Raw genomic sequence first — 21,385 nt, 5'->3', positions numbered from 1 at the left:
AACAAGTATATACACAATGCCTACTCGGCAATGATTCATTACGACGATCTGCGATTGTGACCGAGCGTGGTAATGGCTATAACACAACTTGCGGACCGGAAGGGGTGGCAATGGCGGCAAGACAAAAAAACTCTCCATAATTTAATCGAAGAGCTAAAATTGAGTACAACAAATGAGAAGAAGAAAAAGAAGAACAAGAATAAGAACAAGAACAAGAAGAACAAGATATGAGCACCCTAAACTTTGTTTTGAGAAAAAAAGCAAGCGGGGAGGCGTTGGAAAAAAATATGTATAAAGTTCGGACATGATGTGATTGGGGCGCCATTTTTTTCTCCTCCTTTTGCAAGCGGCAAAAAGAAATTTCATATCATGGGACACACTTCAACTTACTACCGTGGGGGTTAAAGGAATGTAAAATATAACTGTAGTCCTGGGGTGTGCAAAAGTTGGAGGGGATTTTTGGGAAGTTTTGAAAATTACGAGGGGTGAACAGTAATTTTCCCTTTATTTTATTGGTGTATATGTGCCAAAAGTCCAGTTTTTAAAAAATATCAAATAAATAATAAATCCAATTTTTGTAGATGGGCCGGCCCATGAAACTTTTCTGTTTTTGGGCCATAAACTGAGAGTGCGCCCACATCTGTTGGATGAGGCTTAAGAATGATATATATATATATGTACACACAGACGCACACACGAATTATATATCTATTAACTCCTAATATATATATATATATATATATATATATATATATATATATATATATATATATATATTGAAAAAATAATAAAGAAACAACTTTGAGTTTTTATAATAAATCACAAAAACGATAATTATCTCTTGATCTATTATTGGCACTGATTATCTGCATAGTGTATTTATGTCCTTACTAAAATAGTTTGCCACATCTGTCAAAAATAATAAAACAAGCAAAGTAATTGTATGTCTCTAACGTAGTTTGTTCACATTTGTTAAAAAAATAAATCATAAAAGTAAAAAATGATGTGTTGTAATGTGTGATCAATGTTGGCTTAATAAAATTTTTTTTGGATCAATAATAAATGAAAGTCTCTCATTACTTAATTATTTGTAAAACATTATTTAACTAAATGGCCAATGAGAATATTCACAGGAATTCAACCATGCATCTTAATTTAAAAAAAATGACATTTTATGCAAAAGCAAGTTACCAAAATTTATAGGTTGAATGAAAATCATGATCATAATTACTTTCTTTGTAATGTTGTCACATATTACATTAATTATATTTTTTAAAAAAATATTCATTGATGATAGTAAATGGCGAATAGTTGTCATACCTAATAACATCTTTTTGATCATGGGTCTTTTGTATATAATGTTCGTGTTCTCCAGAGGAGATAAATTCGATACTTAATCTCACATAAAATAATCTCTTTTTGATCAATTGATATTGGGTCTTTTGTATATAATGTTCGTGTTCTCCAGAAGAGATAGATTCGATACTTAATCTCATACAGAGTAACCTCTTTTTGATTAATTGATATTGGGTCTTTTGTATATAATGTTCGTGTTCTTCAGAAGAGATAGATTCGATACTTAATCTCACATAGGGTGAATGTATGGATGTATTGAGAAATTAACTCTGCGCTTATGCACGCTTTTGACACAAAATTTATCTATATTATGTAAAAAAAAATTGATTTATCCAAAAACTATGTAGAGTAGGTGAAATCAACAATGTTTAATTTTTTAGCTTATTTAAATAGAAACCAATCACTCCACTCACACATTATTTATATCCCAACCATTTATATCTTAATTATCAATCGGCTTAAATGGGATAAACATGGTGGTCTTTTCCTTTCCTTTACTTCCCTTTTGCTTATATATTCTTCAGTACAAGACAATGATAAAAGTGACACATCATTCAATCATTAAATGGCTAAATTATTTTTTCCCCTTTGCAAAGGTTTTGATATTTGTTTAAATTAATAAAATTATAAAATTACCTATCAGTTCAGTCCTTTTGTTTTTTTTTTTAATTATTTTTCAGCCTCATTATTTATTTATTTATTTTAAAATTTTGATTATTTTAGTAAATTTCAATAATACAAAAAAAATGCCATAACATCACCAGTACTAGAGCTCACGTAGCCAATGGGGTGCTAGTCAGAAAAATTAAGAACAATTTATTAATTTTATATGAATTTAGATTTAAAAATAAATGATTTAAATAACATTAGAAAAAAATCGGAGGGATCTCTTATCTGTTTTCTCTTGATACATTGAAAATCATAAATAACTCATGAAATAAAAAAAATCTCAAAATATACCAAAATAATAAAATAATTCTAAACTTATAATTTAAGATTTTGAATTAAAAAGAAAGCACATTTTTACTCCCTTGCCATTGTACGTGTCATGTGCATACCAAAATTTATGCTACCTAAGTTGACAAATTATTATTATTATTATTTTAATTTTTAATATTTTTAATATTATATATATATATTTTTTAAAACCGCTTAACAAATAGCAACTACATTCATGGTGATATAATCATATAGCTGCCATCCACATACATTCTTCTTCTTTTTTTTTTTAATCTGTAAATTTCTACAAAAACACCAAATTTCTATTTCCAGAAAAAAACAAAAATTATTATTATTTTTAAAAACCAAATTTCCAACATTTCCCAAATATTTATTTCATAATTATCAAGACGTGAAAGAACAAGCAACCCAATTCACGCAAGCTTATATATATATATATATATCAAACATAAAAAAATAATAATAATAATTATAATTATAAAAACCCTAACAATGAAAACCCTTCTTCTTCTCCATCTCCACCCACTCACCACCACCGCCATGATAACACCACCACCACCACCTTCGCCTTCTTCTCCGCCACCAACCTTCTCATCGGAAAACGAGTGGGGCCCATACACAACCACAAGAGACTTCGATGCAAAAGCCGCCATCATCCTCATAACCCTCATCGCCGCCGTCATCACCGCCCTTTTCTTCTTCCAAGCTTTCCTTCGTTTCCTCCTCCGCCGCCTTCGCCATCAAATTAAACCAATCAAATCTCTCCCCGTTGATCCCCCACCTGCTCTCCTCTTCTCTCCTTCCACCAAGATGGCCGGCGCTAGCTCCGATTGCGCCATTTGCCTCTCCGACTTCGCCGCCGGCGATCGCGTCCGTGTTCTCCCTTCTTGCGGCCATGGCTTCCACGTTAAGTGCATTGATGCTTGGCTCGCTTCCAAGCCTTCCTGCCCTACTTGCCGCGCCGCTTTCGGCGGTGGCTCCAGTGCCGGCGCCGGCGCCGGCCAGCCGGAGCCGTGAGGAGGGTTTAGGGTTTGGATGGGCGTTGATGCTTCTCGAGACGAGGGTTTTCTTTTTCTTTTTCTTTTTATTTTTATTTATTTTTTTAATTTCTTTTTAGATACACCCCTGTAAAATATCTTATTTATTTGTTGTGATTTTTATGTACGAGTTTTTACTTACGTCTAAATTATTTATGTATTTTCATTCGAGTCCCTGGTTTTTGGCTTTATGTGAGCAGTGTGTGTGGGAGGTATAGTTTGTAGATAGGACCCTGTAAAATATCTTTTTTATATCTGTTGTGATTTTTATGTATGTATGAATTTTCACTTACTTCCAAACTATTTATATTGGGTCCTTGGTTTTGGCTTTCTGTGAGCATTCGTCATTGTGGTTTTTTTTTATTATTATTTTTTATTTTGGGAAATGCTTGCATTTGGATGGTTTTGATGATATTTGTGCTTGAGTCCAAAAATTTGTTGTATTTTGATTGATTGGTTTAGTGTTACAGATTACGACTTCCAGTTTGATCTAGGCTGTTTTTGACTTCTTATTCATTAATAAATTTACTTATAGAGAGGGTTTTTTTAATTATATTTATAAATTTTTATTTATATTGTGAATTTATGTTTTTTTCTATTTATGCTTAGAAGTAATTTTTTTTTTTGAAAAAATGAAAGAAGTATGTAAACGTGGGAAGTGATATCATTTTTCGTACTTCTGGTGTTCATTTGTTAAAAAGCGAGAATAAAATCGAAAAATTTATTAGTTTTTATATATTAATTCACTTTCCACCATTTAGTAGAAAAAAATGGTGAAATAAGTTTAATTCAAAATCCACTTTAAAATGAATAAATATCAAAAATAGAAATAAGTCATACATCCTTTTTATTTTTCCTCATTTTAATCCAAATAAACAGCCTTGGTTGCTTCTACTTTCGCTGGACCTACCCCACGTTTTTTTTCCTTTTTTCATATTTTTGGATTGTGTTATGTTTTTAACCTTTGTCCTTCTTTTGTAGTTTTAATGAATTGTGAATTCTTTCACCTTGAAAAAAATTATTATTTATCAAGTTTTTTTATTATATATGTAGCTGCATGTATACGGGTATACATAAGCTCATTTATTATAAATTGTTTTATAGTATTTAGTTTTAAATTATCAACTTGTTAATAAATCGAAGCTCAGCAGATCCGACCCGTTAAGCTCAACATTGGAATATTGGATCCAAACTTCGGATCCGATTCACTTTGACCCGTCCCGAACTCAACCCGTTAGCGGCTTTGCTTCTCCTGCACGCTAACTCCACCCCTCTCCTCTCTCTCTCTCTCTCTCTCTCTCTCTCATGAGAACTCTCATGCTCGAGCCTCGATAGACGGCTCTTCCAGAGAATCGCAAGCGGAGCAATGGAATCAGTGAAGGAGGAGAAGGTGGAGGAGGTGCTCTACGAGATCCGTCATCATGCGAGGAGATCCGTGACCCCCGATTCATCCCAGGATTCGGTCTTTAATTCTTCAACTCGTTCAGTCGTTCTCTACTAGATTTTGTTTTTTTTTTGGAAGAATTTTAGTTTAGATTTTGCTTTTTTCTCCAAATCTAGGTTAGCGTGGTGTCGACGGGCGGTTTTCGATCCTATCTCTCACTTCAAGGTATCAGTAATGTAGTTTTGTCCTTCCTATTTGTCTTGTTTAGCAAATCATATGTTTTTCTATTTCTTGGAATTTGGTTATTGTTTGTGTAAATCATGCTAATTGCTTTTTTCTTGAAATTTTGATGCCTATGTTGCTAGATGTGGAGTTAATCTTGTTTTTAGGGCAAAACACTGTACTATTGAATCATTGTTATAATTCCGTGTTATATTCCCTGTGTGTGGAACTTCATTTTTCTTGTTTTGTATAATGAAAGTGGAATTGCTGATTCCTCATTGCCTGATGAAGGTTTAAAACAATTCAGAAAGAAGTTGGGTGGTTATAAGAAACCAAGGACATTGAAGAGAAGGTTCTCTCTTTTTGTGTCGCCCGGTGGTGAGCATGTTGCTGTAGCAGTTGGAAATCAGATCATTATATTGCAGAAGGATGATGACTATATGGAACCATGTGGCATCTTTGTTAGTAAGTATATTATCAATTATAAACAGAGAAACTGGTCTTGCAATCATGAAGTAGTTTGGTTAGTCCACTAGCATAGTTAAAACATGAATTTTAGTTAAATTACATGCCAGTGTATATTTCTGTTTTATGTAGTTGTTTCCGGAGAGACATTGGTGCTTGGTTTCTGTTTAGTCCAATAACGTAAACCTTTGCATTCTTTTTTTCGTTGTAAAAGCAATCATAAATTTTATTGCCAGAGACAATAAATTTAAATGCATAAAACCTATGTCCTAGAATATGAAATATTTTGTTGTCATATATTTAATGTGTTGTTGACTTTTTTATTTGATGCATTCTATATTTATGAAAATGCATGCCTGGGCAATGTATTAGGTACATGCTAATAAACTCGATCTCAGTAACACTGGTTTAATTTCAGGTAATGACCTGCAAACTACTTTCATTAATGGCTCTTGGTTGGAGCCATGTGGTATTCTTGGAGTCACTGATGAAGCTAGTAACCTTTACTTCATCAAGTCAAATGGGGATGAGATATCAAAGAGTTGTAGGAGTCAGTTGAAACTGAAATCACCTATCAAGGGCCTGATATTTCCCAGTAATATCAAATTAGAAAAATCTCCATTGTAAGTAACTTAATTTTTTTCTGGGAACCATCCAGAAAATCTTGCTTTGAAAATTGAAATAGTGGAACTTGTCTCTGATGGTTAATCTTCAAAAAGTGTATCTAATGGATCCAGTGCTCCACATAGGATTGGCTTCATTTTCACAGAAGACGGCTTGTTTTGTCATGTTGATGTTACTCAGCAGCCAAGTGCGCGCAACTATCCTGTTTCCGCTTCAAGCAATCAGTTAACGAAGAAGCAACTTCCACATAATGTGTCATGCCTGGATTTCCATCCAGATCTCTCTTTGGTGGCCCTTGTTGGTGCTTCAAGTGTTTCAGTGAATTCCAATGATTCTGCTGGTACTGTCATATATGTGTTGTACTTAATTCATTGTTTGTATTTGTTTCTTCTTGTGCTTTCTGTGCCATGTTGGAGATTGTAAAGATCTAATATTCACTCCTTATCTATTGCCCATGGCCAACATTCAGATATCTATTTCTTATTTTTATTCAGTGTTTTTATTTATTTATTTATTTATTTATTTTAAATTAAGTAACTTTTATTTTTCCTTTTCAGGGTCATATTCGCTCTATCTGATGCTCATAACCGCGAATTTTGAGGCAGAACTGATGTTCTGTAGCCCTCATTTTGAAGGCTTATTTTCTCCTTCGGAAGATCATATATATCCTATCGCATCTCCGAAAGTGACAATATCAATGAAGGGAAAATATGTCGCTACGCTGTCTTTGTCTGGATGTGTTGATATATTTGACATGGATATTGACCAATATTCTCTTTCACTTCATTTGTCTGGGGGGCAGTATCCGGACATGTCCAACAACTTGCTACTTGAACAAAAGAAATACCTAACTGATGTTATCAATCTCAGTTGGTGGAATGATCATTTTCTCATTCTTGTGAAGAAGAATGGCAGAATAACTATGTATGATGTTTCTGCTGGCAGAGGAGTTTCAGAAAATGATCTAGACGTTTCTATGCCTCTCACTGAGAGAGTCAAGAGTTATGAAGGATATGTTTTTCTGTTGGATGCTACATCATCAGGGAGGAAAATCTGTAACATGGATACACCGGATGATCTGAATGTCAATTCGGAGAATGACAACCAACTAGATACTGGTAAATGGTCCTGGAGTTTGATGTCATTTTTGAGTAGATCTGTCCCAGAGATGTTTATGATATTTATCAGTAATAAAAATTACATAGCTGCTTTGGAATTTGCTAGTCGTCACGGACTTGACAAAGATGAAGTTTTTAAAGCACAATGGTTAGATTCTGATCATGGAACTAAGGCAATAAGTATGTTCCTATCAAAAATTAAGGACCAGGCTTTTGTGCTCTCAGAATGTGCAAGTAAAGTTGGGTCAACTGAAGAAATTACGAAGGCTTTACTTTCTTATGGTCTTCACATCACTGACCAATATAAGTTTTTAGACACAACTGATAATGAATGCAATCTTATTTGGGATTTCCGCCTGATTCGGCTCAAGTTGTTGCAATATAGGGACAGTTTGGAGACCTTTGTGGGTATAAATATGGGAAGGTAATCTTTCTAAACTTGTCGATGTTGCTAGCATGATGAATAACCAAGGCCCATGTATTATTCAAACAATGTTAGTATTTGCCTTGAAGTATTTGATGCCAAGATCTCCTTAAAGTAATCAAATATCTAGCTTTCTTCACTTGTCTTGCTTGTTCATTCTTTTGCAATTGATAAAAATGTCACTTTTGTTTTATGATGCTTCTTTTTGTTGCTCTTATCGTTCCTTTTAAACTTGTTGTATAATGTTTCTTTGTATGAGTTTTTTTTAGGTGTTGTCATAAGTTTTAATATCTGTTTGTGGAGTCACCTCATTTTATTATTATTATGATTAGTTTCGTATATCAGAAAAAGAATGGCATAAGTTACCTAATTCTAAGCTGTCTGAACTTGTATTAATTGTAACTTAAATGAAGGAGTTCTTAAATTTCTGACATCTAGGCCAATTATTTCTTGGCAGGTTTTTAGCGCAAGAATATGTCAAGTTCCGTGCTTTGCCTCTTACAGAATCTGCTATATCTCTTGCTGAAAGTGGCAAAATTGGGGCCCTTAATTTGCTTTTCAAGCGGCACCCATACTCGCTGTCCTCTAGGATTCTTGATATTTTGTCAGCTATCCCTGAGACAGTCCCTGTTCAAACTTATGGTCAGCTCCTACCAGGGAGATCCCCTCCGAACACCTTTGCTCTACGGGAAGATGATTGGTTGGAATGCCAGAAGATGGTAGAATACATGAATCAAATGACTGCGAGCTCTGACATTTTTCCTACTGAAATTATTCTTAAGCATTCCAGGGGCTTTTTATGGCCATCAGCGAACGAACTTACTGAATGGTATAAGAAAAGAGCCAGGGATATTGATAACCTAAGTGGGCAGCTAGACAACGGCCTTTCTTTGGTGGAAGTTGCCTGCCGCAAGGGTATCACAGAATTGCAAAAGTTCTGTGAGATGATCTCGTACCTGCATCAGCTAATCTACTCTGATGAAATTCATGAAACTTTAAGTATGAGTCTTGGTACATGGGAACAATTGTCGGACTATGAGAAGTTCAGGGTGATGCTTAAGGGAGTTCAAGAGGACAATGTAGTAGAGAGATTACGGAAAAGGGCTATCCCATTTATGTGTGATCAGTTTACCTTTCAAACTTGGGATTCAGAATGTGAGGTGAGGGAGCACACGGTGAAGGATTACGAGCAAGGAGACTCCTTCCTTGTTAGATGGTTAAAGGAAGTTGCTGCAGAAAATAAATTAGACATATGCTTGTCAGTTTTTGAAAATGCTTGTGGGGATTCACCAATTGCTGGCCTCTTCAAGGATGTGAGTGAACTAATAGAAACTACACTACAGTGCATATATTTGTGCTCGCTTACAGATCAGTGGAATATAATGGCATCGATCTTATCCAAGCTTCCTCGAAAAACACTTAGGGACAAATCAGCTAATGATGATAAGGAACTTAGTCCAAAGCATGGTAAATACAACTCAGGAACTCCCAAAATTTTCTTCTTTTCATCAACTTGTGAAATTGGAAACATGTTTGATTCATTTATGCTGTATGAGGTTGATTCTATATCACAAAAAATTCTCAAGGAGATGCTAACTTGTTATACATTGATGTAACAGTTGATAAGTTGGAGAAGAGAATAAAAATAGCAGAAGGCCATGTTGAAGTGGGGAGGCTGTTGGTTTACTATCAGGTTTTGATCATAGTTCACATTTTGTTACAGATTTCCATCAGATTTAGGAAGTCACTCTTTTTTAAATTTTGTTATACATCAGCATGACTTTGCATAGGTTATCTATTATTTTGAATGTCTTTCTAATTGCATAGGTTATACATCAGCGCGACTTTGCATAGATTATTGGGGTAGGATTCTTGCTTGACAGTGAAGGTTGAATGTATAATTTTTATAAGCCATATAGTTGTCCTGCCCTTTTGATACCTTGCCTAGCGTTTTATGCTTCTGTTCTGTATATCATGCTTTGATGAAATGGCGCCTGATGTACACTGTTGATCTGAAACATTTTTATGTTGTTCAGGTGTTTCTTTGTTACATGTTTGTTTCTTTTTGTTTTCCCGTGATAGTTTCCTATTGAACCAGCTCCTTTCATGATGCAAACCAGTCACAATCATATCAAAGTGATCTCTGCATTTTCCTGTGTTAGACTTGATAAAATATTCTAAATTATGAACAATCGTTTTGAGATAATGACTTATCATGGACATTGATTATGGTGACATATTATGGCCATTGATCAAGTTCCCATGTGATGGTCTCATGCAGGTTCCGAAGCCAATAAGCTTCTTTCCTATTGCTCAATCTGATGAAAAGAATGTAAAACAGCTTCTACATCTTATTCTTTCCAAATTTGGCCGCCGGCAGCCGGGTAGATCTGATCATGATTGGGCTAACATGTGGCGTGACATGCAATGTTTCCAAGAGAAGGCGTTTCCTTTTCTTGATGTAGAGTACATGCTGATAGAGTTCATTAGAGGGCTCCTAAAAGCTGGCAAATTTTCTCTTGCAAGGAACTACCTGAAAGGAACAGGTACTGTTATTCTGGATTCAGAAAAAACTGAAAATCTGGTTATTCAAGCTGCGAGGGAATATTTCTTCTCAGCTTCAAGCCTTGCTTGCATTGAGGTGAGTTTTTCAGGCAGAAGTTCTGCGCACATATATTAATTTCCCTATTGCTAATTGGCTATTCAAGTTTGATGTAATCCGCATCAATTTCAATTTTTTTTCTTGGGCAACTGATATATTATGTAACACACACACACCAAAAAAAGAAGGAAAAGAAAATCCTTTGGTAACTGACAAGTGACAAGTCACTTATCTATAAGAGGTGGGTAGTACGTGTTGATAAGAAATGGATGCATCCATCCAATTTCTATGTTACTGCTCAACTGCTCAGTGCCTTGCTGAAATGAAAGTATCTTATGGTTCTCTGGTTAGGTCATCTTGTTGTGCCATATATCTGCCAACTCTTTGATTGATCACTTTCAGTAGTGTGCCCATTGTTGGTATTTGTCCTTTAAATGTTTCTTTATATGATTGATGACTGTTCATTGCTCGAATAAGTGCTTGACTACTTCTGGAGATATTCAAGAAAAATCTTGTACTATATTTTTCTTGCCTTATTTTGTATAATTAAGTTGACTTCAATATGTTGGCGAGTATTTTGCAGATATGGAAGGCTAAAGAATGCTTAAATCTCCTTCCAAACAATAAAAACGTGCAAGCAGAGTCTGACTTAATTGATGTGCTTACGATTAGACTTCCAAATCTTGGGGTGACTATTCTTCCAATGCAATTTAGGCAGATAAGAAACCCCATGGAAATTATTAACATGGCCATTGCAAGTCAAAATGGAGTTTATCTGAATGTGGACGAACTTATTGAAATTGCCAAGCTTCTTGGATTAAGATCTATTGATGATATAGCTTCTGTAGAAGAAGCTATAGCCAGAGAAGCTGCTGTTGCTGGTGATCTTCAACTGGCTTTTGATCTTTGTATTGCTTTGGCTAAAAAGGGCCATGGACCAGTTTGGGACTTATGTGCTGCCATTGCAAGGGGTCCTGATCTTGACAATATGGATTTGAGTTCTCGAAAGAAACTGTTAGGTTTTTCTTTGAGTCATTGTGATGAGGAGTCTGTTGGAGAATTACTTAATGCTTGGAAGGAAGTTGATCTGCAAAGTCAGTGTGAACGGCTAATGATTTCGACTCAGACTTGTCCTCCTAACTTCTCTGTTCAAGGCTCTTCAATTGTGTCACTTCCTGTACACAGTACCCAAGATATATTTGACCTTAGGGCAAGCTCTGAGCTTCTAAATAGCCCAACTCACAAATGCCAGGCTGATGACCAGTTTAATTATCAAAATGTTGAACACATACTTTCTCAAGTCAGCAAAAACTCATTTAGAGAAGATGGGATTAGCCTGGATTCTGTTTTGAGGGAAAACAGAAAAATCCTTGCATTTTCTGCATTAGAACTGCCTTGGCTTCAAGAATTGAGTGGAAATGCAAAATATTGCGAAAAAGCTATTCCTGGGGAACAAATTCCTTTTGGAAAAAATTACATTTCAACTAGGGCACAAGCATTGGTAACTATCTTGTATTGGTTGGCTGAGAATGATTTTGCTCCCAAGGATGATTTGATTGTCTCCCTTTCAAAAGCTGTTATGGAACCCCCTGTTACTGATGAGGAAGATGTTCTTGGATGCTCATTTCTGTTGAACCTTGCAGATGCTTTCCATGGTGTGGCCATAATAGAGGAACAATTGAATAGAAGAGAAGTGCATCATGAAGTATACAGTATTATGAACATAGGAATGATCTTTAGTTCACTTCACAACTCATGTGCTGGGTGCTCGAATCCTGATCAGAGAAGAAAGCTTTTGCTCCACAAATTTCAAGAGAGTCATGTTCCACTTAGATCAGGTAAAATTACTTACACTTTTGGAGTTTTCACAATCCAGATTTGGAACTTTTCTCTGTGTGACTTATAGAATAATCCATTTGGTCAACTAAACCAGGGATTTTTGTCATATCATCCATTCTTTAGGCATTTCCATTTACTTAACTTGCTTTGGCCCTTTTTAGATGGGCTGGATCAGATTGATCAAGCGCAATCCACATTCTGGAGAGAGTGGATAATAAAATTAGAAGAGCAAAAACGGTTAGCTGATCAAGCAAGGACTCTAGAACAGCTAATTCCTGGAGTAGAAACTGCCCGCTTCTTAGCAGGGGATATCAAGTACATTAAGAGTGCTATTTTTTCCTTTGTTGACTCAGTTAAGCTGGATAAAAGGCACATTCTCAAAGATGCTGTGATGCTGGCTGATAAGTTTGGGCTAAATCGGAGTGAGGTCTCTCTCTCTTTCTCTCTCTCTCTCTCTCACACGCGCGCGTGCGCTCGTGTGCACACACACTCATAACATGTGTAGTCATGTTTAAATTTATGAATAATTTACCAATATTTACTGCATAAAATTATTCTGGCTCTAGTCTAAAGATGCAACAGCTCTTGGATCTAATGCTATGTTCTTTCCTTTTTTCTTTTTTTAATTTTCATGTAAATGTGAGTCTGCTGAACATTATAATGGTATTTGTCAAGTATGTTTTTCAGCCAATTTCAATTTTTTTTTTCTTACTAACAGGTCTGAACTCATATAGAATCACTGGAATTTTTTTTCCGAAGGTTTAGCTCTTCAGTTAATTTCCACTTGCAGAGTAGTTAGTTTCAAGTAGATGTTATCATTTTTGCAATTCATCTATTAAACATCATTCCCCGTAAATACTAATATTTTGCAGTTACTGTTTTACTGCCAGCTAATTTGAAGAGTTGTGAACTCATCTAGGTTTCACCTGAACTTTCCCAAAATTCATTTATATTAGCTCTCCAATTTACTCATGCTTTTAGAATCTGTGTTTTGAATGGATATAATTGTTTATTTACTTCATCAACTGAACATTGTGCCCCTTAAATATTGCTTTTTGTAGGTACTGCTAAGATTCTTTGGCTGTGCCCTTGTTTCTTACCATTGGGAAAATGATGACATTCTAGCTGAAATATCGGAATTTAGGGAGGATATTGTCACTTGTGCAAAGGATGTCATTGATATGATCTCCTCAGTTGTATATCCTGAAATTGAAGGTCAAAACAAGGTGCGGCTTTCCTACATCTATAGTATCTTGTCCGCATGCTACTTACGGTTGAGGCGAACTGAAGATCCAGCAATGTTGGCATTATTGGATCAAGGACATAAGCACATGCTAGAAGCATTTCAATTTTATAAAATTCTTGAACAAGAATGCCAAAAGGTTTTTTTTATTAATGCATTGAACTTCAAGAATATTGCGGATTTGAGTGATCTGAACTTTGAGCATTTCAATCAAGAAATCGTTAATAACATTCATGAATCTACTGTAGAACCTCTGGCTAACATGGTCCGTGTCCTTGTTGGCATTTATAATGATTCCAGTGAAAAGGGTCTGATATCATGGCAAGATGTTTATAAGCATCATGTTATAGGTCTTTTGGCATCTTTAGAGAGCAAAACTGCGTCAAGATCTGATTGTGTTGATCCTGGTGAACTGCACACTCTCATAGGGGAAATTGCATTGAGTTATGATAGTTGCAAGAAATATATTCGTGCACTGTCAGAATCAGATGCCTTGAACATACTTGGGAGGTACTGTACACTAAGTATTCCATGTAGTTTTTCTGGAAGTCTGAAGAATGAATCTATGTGGAAGAGCTGCTTGATTATGCTTTTGAATTTTTGGGTTAAAATGATCGATGATATTGTGGGGGGTGAAAATAATGAAGTGCCTTGTGAGAAGCCTGCTTACTTTGGTGTAAAGCATCTGTCAAGAAGCCTGAAGGTTTTCAAGAGGCTAGTGACAGAAGGTGAAATTTCTGCAAATCATGGCTGGTGCACTGTTTCTAGCTATTGTAAATCTATTCTTGCTTGTGGTTTGAGTGCTGATGTTTCAGTGTTCTGTCAGGCCATGGTTTTTTCGGGTTGTGGATTTAACTCTGTTGCTGAAGTTTATTATGATACAGAGCTGACCTCAACAAACTTGAGTTCAGATGACAAAGGAACACAGCTTATTGACTTGTACATCAATCTGTTGAGCAGAGTATTGTTAGATTTGAGCAGAGGAGTTTCTGAGCATCAGAAGTTGCATTTGCTGCTGTCATCACTAAGCAGATTTGGTGGAAAATATATAGAAGACCTTAAGAAGACCCGACATGCAGTTTGGGAAAAGTTGAGTGTGTTTTCTGACAACATGCAGCTGGAGAGTCACGTTAGGGTGTACACTCTGGAGTTAATGCAATCTGTCACTGGACAAAATCTGAAAAGTCTTCCCACTGAACTTGTCTCGCAGGTTGAACCATGGGATGCGTGGGACGGTTCCTTCTGGAAGAAAGACAGTGTGAGTACAGAACAAGGAGATAATGCACCCAGAAGCATCACAAGTAATTTGGTTGCTCTCAGATCAACTCAGCTGGCTGTGACAATTTCACCAAATATAAAAATCTCTCCAGAGGATCTGTTGACCCTTGAATCAGCAGTTTCTTGCTTCTTACATATATCACAATTCGCAACTTCCTTGGATGATCTCCATGTATTGCAATCTGTTCTTGAAGAATGGGGGGAGTTATTCTCTAGCAAAAGTGAGAAGGAAAAGACAAGTGAAAGCCTCGAGGAGTTGAATAACTGGAGCAGTGATGATTGGGATGAAGGTTGGGAAGACCTTCCTGAGGAGCCAATCCAAAGTGAAGGAAAGCAGGAAGGATCTGTCTGTGTTCAGCCCTTGCATAAATGTTGGATGGAGATCCTCAGGAGGCTCGTTGGGCTATCTCGATTGGATGCTGTATTGAAATTGCTTGACCGCTCGCTATCAAAGCGGGATGGTACATTGCTTGATGAAGATGATACTCAATGTTTATTGCAGCTCGTGCTTGAAATTGATTGTTTCACAGCTTTGAAAGTAGTGCTGCTGCTTCCTTACGAGGTTCCCCGAATCCATTGCTTGCACCTCATTGAGGCTAAACTCAAGGATGAAAGCATTTCTATGGTATCAGCTGCAGATGATGGCGAGTGTTTGATGCTTATAGCATACTCAGGAGTCTTGAGAGATATTACCAACAATCCAGCTTTCAAAAAAGTGTTCTCCTTCGTCTGCTATTCAGTTGGGCGCATTGCTCGACTCTGCCAAGAAGATCTTCTCAGGCGCAATGGTGATGGAAATAAGGCCACTCTAAATCAATCATTATTATTTGCCAGGGTTGTCTTTCCTAGTTTCGTATCGGAGCTTATCAAGGCACGCCAATATTTATTAGCCGGAACTTTTGTTTCTCAGTGGATGCACTTGCCAACATCTCTTACTCTTATCAATATAATCGAAGCCAGTCTCCGAAAATACTTGGAGGGCGAAGCCTTGCAAGCGCACGCTAGTAAAGTTCACGAACCAGGCCAGTCGGAAATGAACTCATATGGATCTCTAGTATGCACTGTTTCCTGTTTGAGAGATAAATTATCAACCCTTGTGCAATCGGCTTTGTCAGCTTTGCAAACTGACATTGTGAGATAAGTTTTTTAATTTAAAATTCTTAAATTCACCATAATTTCCTATGTTCCTTGGTAGCAATATTTCATGAAGAAAATTTATACACATGTATAGTTTCTGTCATCTGTGATCAATTCCAGTTTATTTTTACACTCATGATTCAGGAACAGTGTTCTCTAGCAATGTCTAGAGTTATCCAACAAGTTCTATAGCCTCTACATCAACAAGACATTTGATTTGATCTTTTATTGGTTTCATACCTTCATTGTCCATTTTAAAATCAGGTAAATGATATGATCTTTCATTCTCAATCTGGAGGGTTTTTGAAATAATAGACGATGAGTGTTTTTTTTAATAGTATAAAAATCCCGGATGAACAGTATGATAAACAGTACTGTAGGGGGAGGGATTTGAACCCATGACCTCTCTCTTATTAGAGTTTCTTGCATTACAGTGTTTGCCATCGAATAAGACAAGGTTTTTTTTTCCCTGGACAGTTTGTTTGTTGTATATTATGCATGATTTCTGGAGACACTATTAATTTCATATTATAACATGTTTATATGAATTGTTGCTTGAGTATGACTGCATCTCTGCTCATTTGAGTGTACTAATAAGCATTGTAAATCAGTTATGATTCATTATCTCTTTTGAACTAGATTATTAGAGAATGAAGTGGTGGACCGACCTGGATTTGGCACAGAAGTCTATCTTACTCATATATGTGTCAACCCTATCTCTAGACTCTAATCCCTAAATGTATTACTTGTGGCGGAAGTGAATTTGTTAGAATATTTTATAATTCTTTTTATTCTTTTTAAATATAAATAATAAACAAATATTCAAGTATTTATACTTTGGAATATTATCCCCACTATAATTCCTCATGGGCAGGTGTGATGTACAAGATATTTATATTTTATTTCAATTTTGGAATTTAGCTCACAGATCGCAAGAACCCAAAAATGCAACTAATCCCACCTTTACTTTCAAGCACGCACACAGATTAACTACAATTCTATAAACCCTGCAAATTCATCACAACTGGCACACACAGAATTATACAATAATAAATAAAATAAAATAAATAACAAAAAAAAAAGAGTTAGTTAATTTGGTCTTCTAATTTTAACTTAGAAACACACTAGCATTAAAATCACTCCGGAACAAGAACACACTAATCTCACACACACCAAAAACCAACATCACATCTAAACCATTTCCATCAAACCATTCTCAGCCGTCAGATCAACCGGAGCAGCACGGCAGCTCCGGCGACAAGTAGGACAAGAAGAATGAGAAACAAACCATCCTTCAATGCACTTAACGTGAAATCCATGGTTGCATGCAGGCAAAACTCTGACTCCATCTCCCTCAGCAAACTCATTCAAACAAATAGCACACTCCGCCCCAACTCCAGCCAGTTTTGTTCCGGCGGAAAATCTAAGTGTCGGAATTGCATCATCTTGTACTACAATATCTGATATTATTACTTCTTTATTGTTGTTGTTGTTATTGTTGGTGGTGGTGTTGTGGTGGACATCGTCGGAAATGATGAGACGGTTACGACGGTTGGAGAGAATGATGCGGAAGAAGGCGACAATGATGAGGGCGAAGAGTAGAGTGCAGAGGAGGATGGCAAGGACTATGACCATGCTTGTGCTGAAGTCTCCGGCGCCGGAGTATGGACCCCATTTGTTTGTGCTGTTTCTTGTTGTTGGAAACTCATCATGTGCTGGTACTGGCATCTTCTTCTTCTTCTTCTTCTTCTTCTTCTTCTTCTTTATATTTATTATTATGTTTTTATATGTATATATAGGAAATGTTTTGAGAGAGAGAGAGAGAGAGAGATGGAAAGAGTTGAGAGGGAGGTTGTTTATATAGGTCATCATCATGATGAGGATAACCTTCACATGAAAAAGGACAAACTTAAGAGAGGAAAAAGAAAGAAATGCCAAAAAGATAAAAGGGAAAAAAATGCAAAAATGCAAAAAAATGCAAGGAGGACTCCACATGAGAAAAATGACTGGTGGAAGATGTGATAGAGAAGTTGCATTTTTCACTGAGATTGTATGATTTGAGTTATTTATTATATTTTAATTTCATTCCTCTTTTATGTTGTTTGGTTCAAACCGGACCTCATACATGCTCCTTCCATGTGATATATCAAGATTCTAACTTTGTGATTACTGTTTTTTTTAAATAAATTTAAATTATGTAGAAGAACTGTTTTGAGTTTGTTTAATGGGTTTGGATAGATCCTTTATGGAGAGGATAGTACATCGATGTACCTAAAAAATTGTTAAATCACTTAACTCTGATGTATTTTTGTAATGTTTATTTTTTTTTTATAGTGTTTGTCATTTTTATAAAATAAAAAAATAATTGAAAAAAAACATTTTTTTAATATTTTAGATTAAAATTGGTTTTGTATCCCATTGTCTTCTCTCTTTCTCTCTTACGAAAATGATGCTTCATATACTTTCACTTTTCCTTTTTTACTTTATGATAAATGAATAAATAAATTCTTAATTAATAAATAGAGAAATTGAATGCTAAACCCCTTTTTCCTTTCTCTCTGCCTAAAATGTGTGTAAATGGGCAATAAATTGAGGAAGATGAGTATGTTAGTCTGTGGAGCACGTCTCCAATAATTCAAAGATAAAGAAAGCGACCAATAGAACAGACTCTTCTTTGTGACTCATAACAAAACACATTAACATCAAAATATAACCAAATATAAAATGATGATTATAATGATAATCATAGTATTAATTAACTTTATCAAGAGATAAGATTTATAAACACTCTATTTTATTTGATCTTCACCTTAAAGCTTCAAAATAATTATATCTTACTCCATTCCACTCCTAAAAGGTATTCACAAAAGTTGGAAGTTTTTTTCTTTTTTTTTTTAGGTTCAAATGAAAACAATGTGAACCATAAAGTCATGGAATCTCTTTTTTCTCTCAACTTTTAAAATATCTCATAAACATTGGACATTATTATTCATTTTTAAGCTATTGTTTTTTTTTTTTGAAAGAAAAAAAGCTTTTTAAGACATGGGTTAAGTCTACAGACAAACATTTAGTGGAAGAGCATGTTAGAGACAACTAGTAATTCCATTTTGATTAGTTTAATAATTTATATTAATATAAATAATTTTTAAAATTAAAATAGATAAGTCACTCTTTTATTAACTAAAGTGACAATAAAAAAAAAAATACAAAAGTATATATGGCCATATTCCACACCAAAGGTGAATTGGGGTTAGGCTAAAGAAATAATAAGTACACATGAGATATTAATGAAACCAAAAAGACAATTATCAGAGGTGAGGTCTTTAATATTAAACATGATATAAATGTTTTTTTTTTATTTTTTAATTAAGAAAATATTTTTTTTTTTATAAAGTAGACAAGTAACTGACCTTCAATTCTGCACTTGAGAAGAAAGTGAAGTATAACTCTCCTAATATGAATGTAGTTGATTCTTTTCGTACTTAATATGCAAGTTTTTTTAAAAAAATTAAAAATAAAATGATATAAATATATTTTCATGATCATCTATTGCCATATATATATATATATATATATATATAGAAGAACATATGATAGAAAAAAAAAAAGAAAAGAAAAAGAGGGGCCTTAAAAACAGGATAACAGTTTCACTCAATGTGTCCTAAAGTTGAGGGCAAAGAACAAAGAAGCAGTGTTGTGGTGTGGGTGTGGGCCTCTCAAAAGATAGAGATGATTAATAGTTCTAGAATGAACCACATACCACACACAAGAAGAAACAGACTCAAATAATATTATGTGAAAAAGAAAAAAAGAAGAAAAAAATTAAATAAATTAAATAAAAAATAAAGAGTTAGTTGATGAATGAGGTCCTGTCCAAAATGATATTAATGACTGCCGTGTGGAGGAGGGCATTATCAACCAACTCTTATTTCAGTCTTTTCTTTTCACTCTTTCTCATAACTGAATGCTATTTATTATGTCTCTCATGTCTTCTTTTTTTCTTCTTCTGTTTTTTACAATTATATTAATTATATAAAAAAAATATTAGTGCTAACGTTTAATAGACATGACCATCAACATTAATTGCTAGTGCTGACTTAGTAATTTTAATATATATTATAGATTATAGATGGAGTGTGACAGAGACTTATTGCATGAATAATTTTTTTAAAAAATAAATAAAAGAAGGGAAAGCTTAGATGATTTTTAGAGCAAACCTTGTAAAAAAAACTCTGAGAATTTTGTTCTATTTTTATTCAAAAAATTATTTTTATTATGACCCAATACTATAAGTTTATTATAAAATAATACTTGTTCTAATGACTCATATGTCCTTTTATATACATATACTCTAGATTCGAAGAAGGTAAAATAAAAAATTTCAGTATTGACTATTAAATTCAACCTTAATTTATTTTGTATTTTTTCCGGCATTGAGATGGATTCTATATAACTAAAAAAATCATCTAATGCACTGACAAAGTGATAAAAGAAAGATGATTCTATATGACAATTGCCACTCTGAAAAATTATTTATCGTTTTGTGTATTTTCTATTTTTAGAGACTTATCAAAAATATTTAATCCGTGTTAGTAGCTGTATTGCATTTTAATTTTGTCATCATTAGTTGGTCATAATCCATGTTTAATTATTACCTTTGTAGCTATGTTCTTAGATATTTGTATAAGTTCTTATTTTACTTAATTTATATTTTAGATGGTTAATTCATTTTTCCTCAAATACACACACACATATATATATATATATATATATATATTTCTTATAAAAATATAAGAATGAGATTTAAGGCCCAAGCCCACTCAAAAGATATTTAAATCTAGAAAGCCCAAGAGAGATCACAGAGTCCTGGATTTTATACCCGTTTAATCAAGATCTGACCCGCAGATCTTCTGGATTTTGGATCCATTGTAAAAGATCCGACCCGTATGATGGATGCAAATAATCAAGAGCTGATTAAGATATTTCGGATCATGTACCCGTTTGTGTAGGATCCTATCTGTGTCAACAATCTATAGCGTTGTTTGAATTGATTTAGAATTTTTTTTTCTAATTTGGTAAAAGGATTTAAAAAAAATAATTTTCAGCCTAAATTATGTACTTTTCTGTATTTTATATTTGGATAAATTAATGCAGAAATATAACAACAACAATAATAATAAAAATAATAACATCACAATATAAAAAAGTAGAGGCAAGAGTAGGAGAAGACTTGGAAGGTAGTTTACTGGCAAAGAAAACTACTAAGGATGTGAAAAGATTTGAGAAAAAACAGTTAATTCTTTATTTTATAAAGCTAATTTAAATAATTTTATAACCCAAAATAACTTTTAAAAAGTACTTGTAATTTTTCAATAGTGATTCGAGTCGTTCTAAACCGGCGGTTTTTTCCGCCGGTGACCACTCGCCCAAAACCACATCGGCGCAACACGTTGCCGGCCGCGAGCTTCATCGACATAACCTTTGAGAAACTCATGGACAATTACAAACACTTGTTCAAAGTCATCGCCGTCCAAGACCTCATTCTAGCACACAGAAAACATAGAAACTCATGTGTGTATATATATATATATATATATATGTATCTATTGTTTCTATGCTTTCGTGGACAATATATATAGACTTGTGCAAAGATTGATATATTTCGGATCTTGTACCCGTTTAAACAAGATCCGACC

The 21,385-nt window shown here is 34.6% G+C and overlaps 3 protein-coding genes across 5 annotated transcripts; 2 read left to right on the top strand and 1 right to left on the bottom strand.

Moving 5' to 3' along the window:
- Nucleotides 1–2,809: 2,809 nt before the first annotated feature.
- On the top strand, nucleotides 2,810–3,366 carry LOC120272638 (RING-H2 finger protein ATL79-like). The gene has a single exon (XM_039279507.1). It carries the CDS (start codon nucleotides 2,857–2,859, stop codon nucleotides 3,331–3,333), a length of 477 nt encoding a protein of 158 aa, XP_039135441.1. The 5' UTR covers nucleotides 2,810–2,856; the 3' UTR covers nucleotides 3,334–3,366.
- A 1,266-nt stretch (nucleotides 3,367–4,632) lies between these two features.
- LOC120272166 (MAG2-interacting protein 2) lies at nucleotides 4,633–15,914 on the top strand. 3 transcript variants are annotated; one of them, XM_039278929.1, is made up of 12 exons: nucleotides 4,633–4,815; nucleotides 4,914–4,962; nucleotides 5,251–5,424; nucleotides 5,843–6,047; nucleotides 6,174–6,388; nucleotides 6,606–7,590; nucleotides 8,048–9,057; nucleotides 9,210–9,283; nucleotides 9,872–10,231; nucleotides 10,776–12,030; nucleotides 12,193–12,458; nucleotides 13,093–15,914. In XM_039278929.1, exons 1-12 carry the CDS (start codon nucleotides 4,720–4,722, stop codon nucleotides 15,691–15,693), a joined length of 7,290 nt encoding a protein of 2,429 aa, XP_039134863.1. In that variant the 5' UTR covers nucleotides 4,633–4,719; the 3' UTR covers nucleotides 15,694–15,914. The 3 variants fall into 3 exon arrangements, with proteins under 3 accessions (XP_039134863.1, XP_039134862.1, XP_039134861.1); XM_039278928.1 differs by having other exon boundaries at nucleotides 6,162–6,388; XM_039278927.1 differs by having other exon boundaries at nucleotides 6,144–6,388.
- Nucleotides 15,915–16,869: 955 nt separating this feature from the next.
- On the bottom strand, nucleotides 16,870–17,461 carry LOC120272431 (RING-H2 finger protein ATL79-like). Its single transcript, XM_039279256.1, has one exon. The coding sequence runs from the start codon at nucleotides 17,415–17,417 to the stop codon at nucleotides 16,881–16,883; it is 537 nt and encodes a 178-aa protein (XP_039135190.1). The 5' UTR covers nucleotides 17,418–17,461; the 3' UTR covers nucleotides 16,870–16,880.
- Between the last annotated feature and the right edge of the window lie 3,924 nt (nucleotides 17,462–21,385).

Source organism: Dioscorea cayenensis, chromosome 11, assembly GCF_009730915.1.
Source record: "Dioscorea cayenensis subsp. rotundata cultivar TDr96_F1 chromosome 11, TDr96_F1_v2_PseudoChromosome.rev07_lg8_w22 25.fasta, whole genome shotgun sequence".
Classification (NCBI taxonomy): Eukaryota; Viridiplantae; Streptophyta; class Magnoliopsida; order Dioscoreales; family Dioscoreaceae; genus Dioscorea; species Dioscorea cayenensis.
The sequence above is the reverse complement of the archived record's forward strand: the minus strand, read 5'-3'. Positions and strand labels throughout refer to the sequence as shown.